This window comes from Schistocerca nitens, chromosome 4 (genome assembly GCF_023898315.1).
Source record: "Schistocerca nitens isolate TAMUIC-IGC-003100 chromosome 4, iqSchNite1.1, whole genome shotgun sequence".
NCBI classification, from domain to species: domain Eukaryota; kingdom Metazoa; phylum Arthropoda; class Insecta; order Orthoptera; family Acrididae; genus Schistocerca; species Schistocerca nitens.
Genome location: NC_064617.1, coordinates 922597433 through 922613583, shown reverse-complemented (window position 1 = coordinate 922613583; position 16151 = coordinate 922597433). Strand labels below are relative to the sequence as shown.

General features: G+C 42.4%; 1 protein-coding gene across 2 annotated transcripts in view; it reads right to left on the bottom strand.

The window, feature by feature from the left end:
* The window catches only part of LOC126253546 (zinc finger protein 501-like), a 52475-nt gene that overhangs the window by 13378 nt on the left and 22946 nt on the right, over positions 1–16151 (bottom strand). For both annotated transcript variants that reach the window (XM_049954950.1, XM_049954951.1), the window contains one exon: positions 3836–5441. In XM_049954950.1, the coding sequence (XP_049810907.1) occupies positions 3836–4528 (693 nt within the window). In that variant the 5' untranslated portion in view covers positions 4529–5441. The remainder of the gene's footprint in view (positions 1–3835; positions 5442–16151) is intronic.

Sequence of the window (16151 nt, the reverse complement as noted above, 5' to 3'; positions counted from 1 at the left end):
AATCCTATTCAATACCTCCTCATTAGTTACGTGATCTACCCACCTTATCTTCAGCATTCTTCTGTAGCACCACATTTCGAAAGCTTCTATTCTCTTCTTGTCCAAACTGGTTATCGTCCATGTTTCACTTCCATACATGGCTACACTCCATACAAATACTTTCAGAAACGACTTCCTGACACTTAAATCTATACTCGATGTTAACAAATTTCTCTTCTTCAGAAACGATTTCCTTGCCATTGCCAGTCTACATTTTATATCCTCTCTACTTCGACCATCATCAGTTATTTTACTCCCTAAATAGCAAAACTCCTTTACTACTTTAAGTGTCTCATTTCCTAATCTAATCCCCTCAGCATCACCCGATTTAATTTGACTACATTCCATTATCCTCGTTTTGCTTTTGTTGATGTTCATCTTATATCCTCCTTTCAAGACACTGTCCATTCCGTTCAACTGCTCTTCCAAGTCCTTTGCTGTCTCTGACAGAATTACAATGTCATCAACGAACCTCAAAGTTTTTACTTCTTCTCCATGAATTTTAATACCTACTCCGAATTTTTCTTTTGTTTCCTTTACTGCTTGCTCAATATACAGATTGAATAACATCGGGGAGAGGCTACAACCCTGTCTCACTCCTTTCCCAACCACTGCTTCCCTTTCATACCCCTCGACTCTTATAACTGCCATCTGGTTTCTGTACAAATTGTAAATAGCCCTTCGCTCCTTGTATTTTACCCCTGCCACCTTCAGAATTTGAAAGAGAGTATTCCAGTTAACGTTGTCAAAAGCTTTCTCTAAGTCTACAAATGCTAGAAACGTAGGTTTGCCTTTTCTTAATCTTTCTTCTAAGAAAAGTCATAAGGTTAGTATTGCCTCACGTGTTCCAACATTTCTACGGAATCCAAAATGATCTTCCCCGAGGTCCGCTTCTACCAGTTTTTCCATTCGTCTGCAAAGAATTCGCGTTAGTATTTTGCAGCTGTGACTTATTAAACTGATAGTTCGGTAATTTTCACATCTGTCAACACCTGCTTTCTTTGGGATTGGAATTATTATATTCTTCTTGAAGTCTGTGGGTATTTCGCCTGTCTCATACATCTTGCTCACCAGATGGTAGAGTTTTGTCATGACTGGCTCTCCCAAGGCCATCAGTAGTTCTAATGGGATGTTGTATACTCCCGGGCCTTGTTTCGACTCAGGTCTTTCAGTGCTCTGTCAAACTCTTCACGCAGTATCTTATCTCCCATTTCATCTTCATCTACATCCTCTTCCATTTCCATAATATTGTCCTCAAGTACATCACCCTTGTATAAACCCTCTATATACTACTTCCACCTTTCTGCCTTCCCTTCTTTGCTTAGAACTGGGTTGCCATCTGAGCTCTTGATATTCATACAAGTGGTTCTCTTCTCTCCAAAGGTCTCTTCAATTTTCCTGTAGGCAGTATCTATCTTACCCCAAGTGAGACAAGCCTCTACATCCTTACATTTGTCCTCTAGCCATGCCTGCTTAGCCATTTTGCACTTCCTGTCGATCTCATTTTTGAGACGTTTGTATTCCTTTTTGCCTGCTTCATTAACTGCATTTTTATATTTTCTCCTTTCATCAATTAAATTCAATATTTCTTCTGTTACCCAAGGATTTCTACTAGCCCTCGTCTTTTTACCTACTTGATCCTCTGCTGCCTTCACTACTTCATCCCTCAGAGCTACCCATTCTTCTTCTACTGTATTTCTTTCCCCCATTCCTGTCAATTGTTCCCTTATGCTCTCCCTGAAACTCTCTACAACCTCTGGTTCTTTCAGTTTATCAAGGTCCCATCTCCTTAAATTCCCACCTTTTTGCAGTTTCTTCAGTTTCAATCTGCAGTTCATAACCAATAGATTGTGGTCAGAATCCACATCTGCCCCTGGAAATGTCTTACAATTTAAAACCTGGTTCCTAAATCTCTGTCTTACCATTATATAATCTATCTGATACCTTTTAGTATCTCCAGGATTCTTCCAGGTATACAACCTTCTTTTATGATTCTTGAACCAAGTGTTAGCTATGATTAAATTATGCTCTGTGCAAAATTCTACAAGGCGGCTTCCTCTTTCATTTCTTCCCCCCAATCCATATTCACCTACTATGTTTCCTTCTCTCCCTTTTCCTACTGACGAATTCCAGTCACCCATGACTATTAAATTTTCGTCTCCCTTCACTACCTGAATAATTGCTTTTAACTCGTCATACATTTCATCAATTTCTTCATCATCTGCAGAGCTAGTTGGCATATAAACTTGTACTACTGTAGTAGGCATGGGCTTTGTGTCTATCTTGGCCACAATAATGTGTTCACTATGCTGTTTGTAGTAGCTTACCCGCATTCCTATTTTCCTATTCATTATTAAACCTACTCCTGCATTACCCCTATTTGATTTTGTATTTATAACCCTGTAATCACCTGACCAAAAGTCTTGTTCCTCCTGCCACCGAACTTCACTAATTCCCACTATATCTAACTTTAACCTATCCATTTCCCTTTTTAAATTTTCTAACCTACCTGCCCGATTAAGGGATCTGACATTCCACGCTCCGATCCGTAGAATGCCAGTTATTTTTTTTCTCCTGATAACGACGTCCTCTTGAGTAGTCCCCGCCCGGAGATCTGAATGGGGGACTATTTTACCTCCGGAATATTTTACCCAAGAGGACACCATCATCATTTAATCATACAGTAAAGCTGCATGTCCTCGGGAAAAATTACGGCTGTAGTTTCCCCTTGCTTTCAGCCGTTCGCAGTACCAGCACAGCAAGGCCGTTTTGGTTAACGTTACAAGGCCAGATCAGTCAATCATCCAGACTGTTGCCCCTGCAACTACTGAAAAGGCTGCTGCCCCTCTTCAGGAACCACAAGTTTGTCTGGCCTCTCAACAGATACCCCTCCGTTGTGGTTGCACCTACGGTACGGCCATCTGTATCGCTGAGGCACGCAAGCCTCCCCACCAACGGCAAGGTCCATGGTTCATGGGGGAAGGCTGGGAATACTAGGGGCATATATTTTTCATTTTCAGTGTCGGTTATAGATCACAATATCCATATAGCAGTTGTAAAGAAAAGGAAACTCTGTGACAGGCTCACAGGACAATGCAATGCTGATCACCTGCCAAGTCATCCTCTGGCTAATGGCATTGTTTGGATGTGGTATGCAGAGTAATGGGGTCAGCACACTGCTCTCCTTGCCGTTTTCAGCTTTCAAGTCCTAGGTGCCGCTACTTATTCTAGTAGCCCCTTAGCTGATCTCGTGACATTGAATGCACCTCGTTACAGCCCTCTAACCACAGAAAAATCCCTGGCACTACCAATAACAAACTGCATCTGCTGTGTGGCAGTCAGATGCACTGATCACTCAGGTAGAGGTGGACAAACTACTGTCATAATGACAATATGTGAAGAGAACTCTGCCAGATACTTATCAACATTTAACCAGCTAATATGACTGAATGCTCAGGACAACTTCATACTGTCAACTAATGGCTGACGAAGCGCTTATCTGATATTCGAATGATGACTAGTTACAAGACAGTTTCGGAAAGGTTGTCGTAAAAGGACCACTCACTGAAGAGAAATAATATTTTACAGAACATAGAAGCACTGCTTTTAAATTAAAACCAAGGAAACTATAATTAATACACAACATATAAACAGTAGCCTCAACTTCAGCCTACGGTTTTCTGTCATGTTCATTAGACAAAAATGCTCACTATATGTGTTGCAACAATACAAACATATTCTTAATGTCAGTTTCATTAAGATCAATAAATAAGTAAATTCTACAAACAGCACCAACCTGTAACTGTGAGCGTTGTGCAAAAGCCGCTCCACAGATCTTACAAGCATATGGCTTCTCACTCATGTGGGTGCGTAAGTGCTGAACAATGTGGCCTTTCAGTTCTTTTCCACATATATCACAGCGAAAAGCATGGACGTCACCATGAATGCAAGCAACGTGTTTCTTCAGACTTTCACGCCGGAAAAAGGCCTGGCCACAAATATCACATACTTGATCACGGATCCCTTCATGCCTCTTCATATGCATACTTAGGTTTGTTGTGGAAGTGAAGCGTTTTGGGCACTTTTGGCACTGGTACGGTTTTTTACCCGAATGGGTTATTCTATGCTGTCGAAGCTGCCCACCACGAGCAAAGCGCCGTGGACAATCTGGACACGCGTATGGTCGTTCGCCAGTATGTGTACGCATATGCAGTCTCAATCGTTCTTTAATGGGAAATGTCCTTTTACAATACTGGCAAGTGAACGGCTCAGGTGCAGTATGTCTGGCCACAATGTGGTTTTTTAAGATCCCACCCTGAGTAAAACGAGCACCACAGTCGGCACACTCATATGGCTTCTCACCAGTGTGGATTCTCAAATGCTTTGTGAGGTCACTCACTGCAGCAAAGCTCTTATTGCAGTACTGACATTTGTTTACTTTCTTGTCCTCCTCTTTCTTATCTTTTGATTTTTCTTTTTCTTTCTTCATGATGTGTTAGTTGTCTATTACAATGAAACAGCACAAGAGAATTCTATTCCTTCTCTAAATCACAAAAGGGTCAAAACTCAAAAATCTGCTCGTCTATTTTATCTAAAGCTTGGTTGCTAAGTCAAATGCAGATCAAGAAAAATATCATAAATAGAAGGCACATGGTGTTTAAAATTTTAGTCTCATCTGATTTATACAATATCCACATTAGAAATTTACACTCTGCATCTCAGTAAGAGACAGATTGGCAAGACAATATGCCAAATGGCACTTCGGTTACTTTGGTAGTCAGTCTGTAATGACAGAATCTCTGAGTTACACATGGACACTCATGTAAAGTGAGGCGGCGGCAGCAGCAGCAGCAGCAAGAGTTGAATCCAGCATCATGAGTTACTTAAAGCTCTCCCCTTCACACTCAAATTAAATCAATGTATTTTCCCTAACAAAAGAGTTGCTGGAAAAGTTTTCCAGACAACTAAAATATGTTATGTAACTACAAAAAAGCCTTTATATATATAAAATCAAACTGAAGGAACAAATGGTGTGCTGCATTAACAATCACTACAACTGTATTCTTTGGTAAATATGGCAAGCAACAGCTCTTTGGTGAAACAAAAAATATAATGTGTTAATAAACTACATCAGTAAAACCAATTCTATAGCTCTGGCTTCATCAGTCCACATGACTAGTTCAGGAAATTAAGTTATGTGATATAAGTCACTACATGGCCCTTCAATGTCCACACTACATCTCTCATTTAGTAAGATTAACAATGAGACTAGACAGAATCCCATTCCTCATCAAGTAACTGTATTCCACCTTCAACATATTCTTTTTCTTTCCAAATAAACATTTTTGCATCACTCTTCAGAAGATATCTGTAGTTGACAGGAACAACCTAAACAACAGCATCTGAAAGAGAAACAATCATATGTAAGGGAAAACATCTGAATTAATTTCTACTGTGGACATATAGTATCCAATATACAAGATAGATAAGAAGTAGTTAAATATTTTTTTTAAAAAATCACTTTGACATATTTCAACTCGATGAGGGTACATGGGATGATCACAGAAAAATAAAGTTAAATAATTTTTTTTTTTTGTTTGTCTGCAGTACTGGCGCACACTGAAATCACTGTGTCATTACCCCATATCACACTGCTAGAGAAGGTAAAACAAAATATCAAAGCTTGTTGGTAAACTGGAATTTATTCAGCAATTAATTTTCAGCAGCGGTGGAAATATTGCAGCTGTGTGTTAGGCCACTCTAGATAGCTATAGAAGTCATCTGGATTGGTGTGATACAGCTGCAACATTTCCACCACTGCTAAAAATTAACAGCACGATTTTCCTTTGGCTTCTCTGTACAACATGCTATGGTACAGCAACACAGGATTTCAGTGTGCAGCAGAACTGTACCTGCAAACAAACTACAAATTAATTATGAAGCTTTATCTTATCAATAGACTGACTACTAATTGTATTTTATCTGTTGTATTACGGGAACTGATTTCACACTATGACACATCAGTAAGCTGCCAAAGCTTTTTGATATCATTTAGACAAAAAGTGTCGTGATTGGGATAATGAAATTTCACAACTGTTATTAGTGGACACAAGTTCCAAGGGTGGCTGCTTAACAAACATGAAATCACTCTAATCTCAAAGTTTCACAGCGTGAAACATACAAAAAATGTTGCTCAGACCTTTATTCAGGGTAGTATGAAAAGAGCATAATAATTTGATATGATTTAATACTGTGTATAGAACAACTTGAGCAAACAAAATGTAGTTGTCTTTTCTTTCACACTTCCTGTCTACAAATGCCTTGGTAATCATTTCCCAGGCCATCAATTGAATCTCAGTGCACCTGTGAATCATCAGCAAGTAAAGTCCATCTAACCCCATATGATTTCCATTTAAAATTGCAAAAAGGTTATCCAATGAAACAAAACTTTCTGAAGGACTACAGGAGTGGAGCCACTTCATTCTGATAACTATGGTGTGAGTGTTCCTACAAATTGTGTTGAGAACATCCTCTTTGAAAACAGAAATTAATGGACTGTGTTGGTGTAGCAGCAAAGCTTTAACAAAGGCACTTGAATTGTAGCTCATGCTGGAAAATAAAAATACTGTCATCAAACTGCTCTATAACAAAAAGTTAATCTTCAAATTAAGTTGAATCAACAATAAAGTTTTCAAATAAAATGGCATATACACTCTTAAGAAGAAAGAAAAAGAATGTACCACAAAGAAATTATCTGAATAGGAGGGAAATCAGTAAATACGATGTGCATGTTAAGACAAACAAATGATTACAAATTCAAAATAAATAAATAAATAAAAATAAAATAAAAATGGATGATTTATGCAAGAGAAAGAGCTTCATAAACTGAAGAAGTTAATACTGTGTTGGTCCACCTCTGGCCTTTACGCAAGTAGCAATTCTGCTTGGCATTGATTGATAGGGTTGTCAGCAGAAACTCCTGCTGTGTGTGGACAGGCCTTATCCTGCCGAAATGTAAGCCCAGTATGGCTTGCCATGAAGGGCAACAAAATGGAGTGTATAATATCACCGAGATACCTCTCTGTTATAAAGGTGCTGCAGATGGAACCAAAGGAGTACTGCTATGGAAAGAAATGGCACCCCGGACTACCACTCCCAGTTGTTGGGCCGGATGGTGGGCACCAGTCAGGTTGTTTTCCCACCACTGTCTGGAGCCCCTCCAAACATGTCTTCACTGGCTATCAGGGCTCTGTTCAAAGCAGGACTCATCACTGAAGACAATTCTACTCCAGTTAATGAGATTCCATGCCACAAAAACTACAACGCTTCAAATTTCACTGATAATTGTGTGTTATCAAGTGTTACTACTGAGGAAGATGCTGGCATCACAAGGTTGGAGCATGGAATGTCATATCCCTTCACGGGGTAGGTTTGAGGAGTATTTAGGGGAATGGATAGTGTGAAGTTCGATAAAGAAAACAAATACGGGTAACAAAAGAGTAATCATAATGAATAAGAACATAGGAACTCAAACCACTATGAATAACATTGTTAACATATTATCATAGGCAAAACACACACACACACACACACACACACACACAAAGAGGATTAAAACTGGATTGTGACGGACTAGAATTCAACAGCTGAATAAAGTAAAGACGGAAAAATAGTAGAACAACAAGGACTAAAGGAAATGACATTTAAAGGGATAGATGTGGACTCTGATCATAATTAAGTGGTTATAAATTCTGATTACAGCCAAGTAAATAGTAGAATAGTAAGCAATTAAGGAGGTAGAACCAGCATAAATTGGAAGAACCAGCTGTCGTACAAAATTTTCAAAGGGAGCATTATGCAACTATTGACTGATATGTGAGAAAGGAACACAGCAGAAGACAACTGGGAAGCTTAGAGAGATGGAACAATAAAGGCAGCAGAGAATCAAACAGGCAAAAAGATACAACCCAGTAAAAATTCTTCAGTAAAACATGAGGTATTGAATTCAACTGACGAAAAGAGTAAACATAAAAATTTTGCAAATGGAGCACCAAAAATGAGATTAACAGGAAGTGCAAAATGGTAAAGCAGAAACAGCTTGAGAAGAAATGCAAAGCTGTAGCGACATGCATGACTATGTGGAAGATGGATGTCACATACAAAAAAATTAAAAAAACTTTTTGAAAAAAAAAGAAAAAAAGAAAGAAAGAAAGAAAGAAAGAAGTAGCTTTATGAATACGAAGGGGCTCAGATCGCAAGCCTTACTAAGCACAGAAGGGAAGGCTAAAAGATAGAAAGAAAATGCAGAAATACTTTACAAAGGAAACAAACTAAAAAGTACTGTAACACGGAAGATGTGTCGAAGAAATGATACACCAAGAAGAATTTGACAGAGTCCTGAAAGACGTAGGTCCAAACAAGGCACATGGAGTAGATTACATTCTCTCAGAATTATTGGGGGAACCAAGGTATATGAGGCAGGTGAAATACCCCCCTTCTTAATCCTCACAGTGAATTATATCCTGACCCACAATTACTTTACTTTCAAAGGGCAAATCTGTAAACAAATCTGTCATACTTTCATAGACACTTTCATAACACTGTCCTACACCAACTTATTTATGGGATAGCTGGAGAAATCCTTCCTATCCAGTTATCCCTGATGACATTTTCATGATCTGGACTCATGGCAAGGACAACCTTTGCACTGTCCTCCAAAAGTCTCAACATCTACTCCTAAATCCTATACAACAGGTCCTTCTCAGCTCAACGAGCCACCCCCTCAGCGTGCAGCACACCTTGAGATTTAGGTGGTTTTTTTTTAGAGGTTTATCCTGTCCTCGTGATCCGGACGGTCAAGTGAAGATCCCCGCTCCCTGAGACACACAACATTCCACCGCTGTGCAGTGGTCACTGAAGCATGCTCAGAGCTTGCGGTGACGGGGCATTGGTGGTGCTTACCAGTCCCCAGCTCAGGAACCCTGGGGTCGCCAAGCCCGTACCCAGCAAATCAATGCTGAGCCCCTGAGGGCGAAAATGCCTATGAAAGTCAGAAGAAATACATAAAAGTGAATGATAAGACCAGCTCTAATGTACAGTTCAGAATGCTAGGCAACGCACAAATAAGGCGAACGGAAGCTCCAGGTTACAGAGACACTTGCCTGGGAAATGGCCCTCAGAACTAATCATATTTGAGGCTTGTTTAATGTAGCAAATATAGCAGAAAATATTCAAGGGAATTGCCTAAGCTCTTAAGGATATGCCATGAACTGTGAACCTAACCATGAAATGTGATATATATTTGACATAAAAGAATGAAAAGAGGCCCTACACACACACACACACACACACACAAAATACAGGGATTAGGACCCTACAGGACAGCATGAAAGTGATGGGACTGTGCCCAGAATGTTGCAAATATACATTCAGATCCTTAACAGATAGGATTGATGGAAGACTTTGAAAAGTTTCAAAGAAGGGAAGCTCATTTTGCAATATTGGAAAACAGGGTAGAGAGTGTCACAGATACGATAAGCACGTTTGGTTGGTAATCATTAAAGCAAAGGCTTCCTTCAATGTAGAAATATATTTTTAAGAAATTCCTATCATCAACTTTCTCCTCAAAAAACCCAAAATATTATGTTGATTCGAACTTACATTGTGTGAAATGACCAACAGGGAAGGAGAAGAGGGGAGGGGGGGGATTGAGGCTGCTGTGAGGAAGTAAGACATGCAGGGTAAGGAAAAGGATAGGGAATTGTTCAGAAGTAGGAGAGGGGACATGAATAGCTGTCAGTAGTGATGGCTAAGGGTGGAGTAATTGTGCCAATGATGACAAAACCATCACACACACACACACACACACACACACACACACAACCACACACACACACACACACACAGGGAAATGTGGGCATATTGTCAGAGATGGATGCAATGGAAGGAGTAGGCAATGAATAGGGTGGGTGAACAATGTGATGGGAGGAGAGAGAGAAAAAATAATGGAAGATAAAAAAGGGTGAATGCAATGGGGGTAGGAAGAATGGGCTAAGACAGAGGTGGTAGCAGACATTTAATGCATAAAGACTGGATTGGATTGATGGACTTAAAAGGGAGCAAACTACTTCAAGCCAGGAGGAGACCTCAGAGAAAAAGAACACAGAAGTCAAATCTCGATGAACCCGATTGTAACTGAAAATCAATAAAACCAAGACATAGGAGCAAGTAGAAGTACGAGACCTGTAAGAGGGTGAAGGTGGGAGAGTTGAAGGCAGCTGCAGCCACCTGAAACATGTTATGCAATGGGGTGGACACCCTCTGCATCCAAGCAGTGTTTCTTCAACCTCCATTACCACAAGAAACTGGCAACATAGATAAGTTGATAAAATCTCAGGAAACAGAACAATAGCAACAAGACAGTAAATCAGAGACAGATGTGAAAGAGTAAGAAGAGTTAAAAAGGCGGCAAGGGCAGGAACCAGGCTGGAATAGCGAGCAAGGGCAGCCATAGGCCCACTGGGTCAAGCAGGCAATAGGACACCTCTCCAATCCCTCAAGTGGCCAATGAGGCCTGTGTGCCCTACCTTACAGACAGGAGTAGTGACCACAATCACAAATAAAATGTAAAACCAGATCAGCTGCTTTGCGTTGTCCACTAGCACCAGAGGCAGCTTGATAGCACGTTTAAGTAAGATTCCAACATAATGTGGCCTAAATGCGGCAGTCCAGTAGGATGTGGGCCACTGCAGACAGGCACCATACTGACAGAAGGATGGACGTTTATATTGGAGGATGTGGTCATGGGTCAGCCAAGTGCGGCCAATGCGAAGCTGACAGAACAGTACATTTCCTGCGGGTAGCATGAAGGAAGAGAGCCACATGTTCGTGGTTCCATTTATTGCTTGCAGCTTGTTTGGAGAAGACAGGGCACACCAATCTATGTTCCAAGCCTCCAGCAACCGATGGTGTGTAGTAGATTGAAGGTCTGGTTCCAGTACCCCCACCTCCAAAGTTGGCATCCTGCTAATCAACTTGGCTAACTGTTCAGCATGTTCCTTCCCTGGAATCCTAACATAACCTGGTGCCCAGACAAGTATGACCAACTGTCCAGCTTGATGGAAGCCAGAAAGGAGATGTTGGATAGTCACGACCAGTGAGCGATGAGCGTACCACTGGTCATGACTCAGTAGTCACCGCTGATAAAGAAAGTCTTGCTGAACTGAGAACGAATGTGACTGAAGACTCAAGCAGTGATCATCAGTTGTGCAGTAAATACACTGCATCTGTCTGGCAAGGAGTGTGGCTCACAGTACCTTGCACATGCACAGCAAAATCAATTCATCAAAAATGGCTCTGAGCACTATGGGACTTAACATCTGTGGTCATCAATCCCCTACAACTTAGAACTACTTAAACCTAACTAACCTAAGGACATCACACACATCCATGCCCGAGGCAGGATTCGAACCTGCGACCGGAGCTGTCACGCGGTTCCAGACTGAAGCGCCTTTAACCGCACGGCCACACCGGCCGGCATCAATTCATCCATCAGTGTATACCACTTCTCAACCGAGAAACACATCAAGCATGGCCAGACACACACGGTGGTAAACCAAGAGGTGATAGGTCGAGACAGATCCAAGAATGAGGTACACACCACGGGGGCATATGTAACTGCTCACTGACAAGAGGCGACTTGGGGGTGGGAGGAGAGTTCGAGATCAGAGCAGAGACATCATATGAAAACTGTGATCAAGACTCCAGTCTCACATCTCAGCTATGGTAAGTGGATTTCCCAACCTGGAAAAGGGATCAGTAGTTTGGATGCTCGTGGGTGGAGGGGGGTGGGGTGGGGCAGTGAATATGTATCACATAGCTGAGCAGCAGTTGTTGGTGTCTGATCTGCAGTTGAGGAACCCATCCTCCATGAGTAGCAGGGCTGGTCCAAAAGGCACCTGTTGCAAGTTGGACCCTCTAATGGTGTACAGCTTCCAGCATCCACAATGCTGCATGTGATATCAAGCCATATGTCAGACTTCCATAAGCGAGGTGGGACAGAATCAGAGCTTTCTAAGGCCACAAAAGTGTACAGTGGGCTGCACCCCAGCTGGTGTTACCGAGCCTTCAACACATTTGTTTAAGTTGGCCAAGATGGGAAAGCCACATCAACTGGGCTTTGAAGACCATTCCCTGAAAGCAATACGACTTTAGCAAACTGAGCAATTAGTTATTGAGGCACCATTCAGGTCGCAGTGTGACAGTGAGATAAGTGCTTGATGCATTTCTTGGTGACTGGAAACCAGAAGCCAAGGGTGAAATCCCAGGGCTGTACCTTTCGTATGGCACCCATCAATCAGTATTCACCAACACTCACAGTACAGGAGCAATAGTAATGCAAAAATCATCAGCCTACAGGGAGGGGACACTGTAGACCCCACAGCTGCAGCTAGACCATTGATAGCCATTAGAAAAAGGAGGACCTCAATGCAGAGCCCAGCAGGAAGTGCCAACTTTAACCCAGAAAGTAAGTTTTGACAAGAAGTTCCAGACCAGAATTGAGAGCATGCCCAGAGATCCCACTCATGTAGGATAACGAGGATGTGATGATCCGATGTGGTGTCATAAACCTTTTGCAAGTTGAAGAAGACAGTGATAAGATGTTGGCACTGGGCAAGAGCTGACCAGATGGTAGATTCTACACAGATCAAATTGTGAGCTGTAGAGGCACCTTTGGTGAAAACACCCTGGGACAAAGCCAAAAAACCACGAGATTCAAGGTACCAACACAGCCACCAGTTCACCATATATTTGCACAACTTGCAAAGAACATTAGTGAGGCTAACTGAGAAATAGCTGTCCATCTGGAGAGGGTGTTCACCCAGTCTTGGTACCAGGACGATCACGTTTTCTCACCACTGAAATGGGAACTCACCCTCACTCTACATATGGTTGAAAACGGCAAGGGTGGGACATTGGCTATCCACCGATAGGTGTGGGCATCTGGCTGTGATGTAGTCTGACCCTGTAGACATGTCAGCTTGTAGGGCTAGAGTACTGAGGGATTCCCACTCACTAAACAGAGCATTCTATGGCTCTAGATTATGTGTAGTGAAATTTGCTCCACGTTCTGTCTGAGGACATGAAATGCAGGTCAACAATTCTCACACACAGAGGCTCCTGAATAATGCGGCGACAGCATCTGGGTCACCATAGACTACACCATTCAGGGAGAAATCAGGTATACTTAGCTGGCATACAGATGCAGATCAGCAGATAGCTGGGACGGGAGTGTCCCGAGAGACCCCTTCACAGTGAGAGATGCCACAGGAGGGTATTGCTTCTCTGGCTGGGGGAAGGTGATAGACATCCCAGGTGAGTGTGGTGTTGACACTCCCAAAGTGGGTGTGGCAGAAATAGTAGGAACCCTAACCACGAGGGAAGCAGGTGTAGTTGAGCAGCCCCAAGGGCCCGATGCAGAAGGAAGGCACAAAGGGCAAGGATACAGTCACTAGAGAGGATTACATCATCGTAGAGATAGCAAAGGTCAACTTCATACGTACAGCATGCAAACAATCATATTTGCTTTTGTCCTCCTGATACCTAAGTCATTCAAAGAGTCTTTTATTCTATTTTCTCTTTGAAAGACGGTGCAGTCCGGTGGCGAGGGGGAATGCTGCTCCCTGCAGTTGGCATAGACAGGGGAATGGGCACAAGGAGTATTCATGTGCAACTGTCATCCACAATCTGTACAGATGGGGCTGGCATTACAATGTCAAGACATGTGCCCAAAATCCACACATTTGAAACACTGCATGGGAGGAGGAAAAAACAGTTTCACATCACTTTGATACTCCATCACCTTGACCTTTTATGGCAACAAGTCACCTTCTAAGGCCATGGTGAAAAGTTTATTATTAACCATAATGTCTGTCATATTCCCTGTATACAAAGGACAAAATACTGTCACTCCAAATTGGCACATAACTTGACATCAGTCTGTAAAAGGAGGTCAGGATGGAAGATGATACATTGTATTATATTGAGGCTGTTATTGGGGGGGGGGGGGGGGGGGGGTTACAGTTACAGGAATGTAACCGAGCTTGTCACAAGTGAGCACTACATCTGCTCAGGTAGCAATAGTGTGATGCATGGCCAGTGTGCTACCACTGTGCAGGTTCTCGGCAACCACCCCGAAATAGGATGACTACTGTGTTGGGTTTTGGATGTAGAACTTTTGAAGGAGGAGTACAAAGATGGTAAGACATAAAAGGTGGAACGTGCACTGCATCCAGCAGTAAAGACTGTTTGAGGACGGGGTTAGACACTGTGTCCTTGGCGACCTGGGCACTAGTGATCAGAAAGCCGTCTACCGCTTGGCAAGAGAAGACATCCAAATAAAAACACATGAGTTCCTCTCGACCAAACTTGGGGTCTGGACAGACAGGCAGCCTGGATGAGGTGTCCATGTTGGCATAGCATCCAGTGGGTTAAAATTCGTGTCACAGTCGTATCTGGAAATGAACAAGGCTAGCTGCTGCAACCTGTGGGCTGCCTTATAGAGGATCTGGCCAGACAGACTGCATTATGAAACTAACAGATTGTGGTCTGTAATCAGTTGGAATTTGGTGCCACACAAGAACATGTGAAATTTGGTGACCACATACACAATGGCAAAAGCCTCTTCCTTGACATGAGAGTGGTGGACCCGTGCTGGACAGAGCTTTGGATGCAAACTCCAGTTGCTGCTCCAAGCCGTCTGCATTCTGACTGGTGAAGACTGCCCCCACACCGTACCACAAGGCAACTGTAGCCAAAACCAATGGTTTGTTAGGAGCAAAAGTTTAGGTACCAAGGTGGGCAACCCTTTGGCATGGAAAAGGCTTGTCGCTTGCTGGAGACCAGACAAAGGAAGCAACCTTATGAAGAAGAAGGTAGTGAGGGTATGTATTGGTGGACGCTGCAGGAATGAACCAGTGGTAATATATCAGTTTTACCCAAGAAAGCCTACAGTTCATGCAACAATAAGGGACACAGCAGATCCATAATGGCCTAGACCAGACTTTTGAAGGCTTGGACACCCTTTTGTGATATGATGTGCCCCAGATACTCAAGGGTGTAATGGAAAAATTTAAGACTGCTGTAGATTGCAGTACAGACCCACGGCCCAAAATTTTTGAAAAAGAGCCCAGAGATTATGCAGGCAGTCACTCATGGTATGTACAATAATCACAATGTCATCCAGGTAGCTGAAACAGAAAAGTGGATGTGACATGTTCCAGATAGCATTGAAAAATTGCAGGGGCACTTGTGATGCCAAACATTAACCGTTGGTACTGTTACAAGACGAAAGGCATGTTAAGAACCATGATACAGTTGAACCCTCATCCAAGGATAACTGGCGATATGCTTTGAAAAGATCAAGTTTTGAGAAGAAGTCACTCCTGCTAAGCATGTGAACAGCTCTCCCAGACATGACAATGGGTAGGGCTTCATCATGATAAGGGGTGTGGCCCATTTACTAGAGGAAATATGAACCACAACCCTGAGAGATGCGAGCCGGTCCAGCTCCGCCTTGACTTGGAAGTGGAGGGTTATCAGAATATGCCGAGCCCGAAAAAATCTAGAACAAGCTGACTGCTTTAAGGTCTAATGCAAACACTAGGCCTTCTTCAAAATTATCCTGAAATTCAGAGCACAGAGATTCCAATGACTGATATTGGATGTCAGCAGGAACCAATTCTACGGAGTCAGTGACCAAAAAGCCAAAGGCCTAAAAGGCATCAAACCCATAAAGGTTTGCTGAACTAACATAATGAACAACAATAATAACAGCCCGAGTTACTGATCTATAGATAAGGTCAACAGTGAATTGACCAAGCAAGCGGATTTGCTGTTTACCATAGCCCCATAGGCTCCTGTTTACAGGTGACAGTGGAGAAGAGCCAACGTCTGAATATGTTTGGGCATTAAGCAGGGAAACTGCCATGCTGATATCCATCTGCAACTACATCTGCCGTGAGTGAACAAAACCCTCAATAAAAAGGTTGTTAAGACTTCTGATCACGAACCAGCCGCGACAATGACACTTCCTGCATATCCCTATCCATATT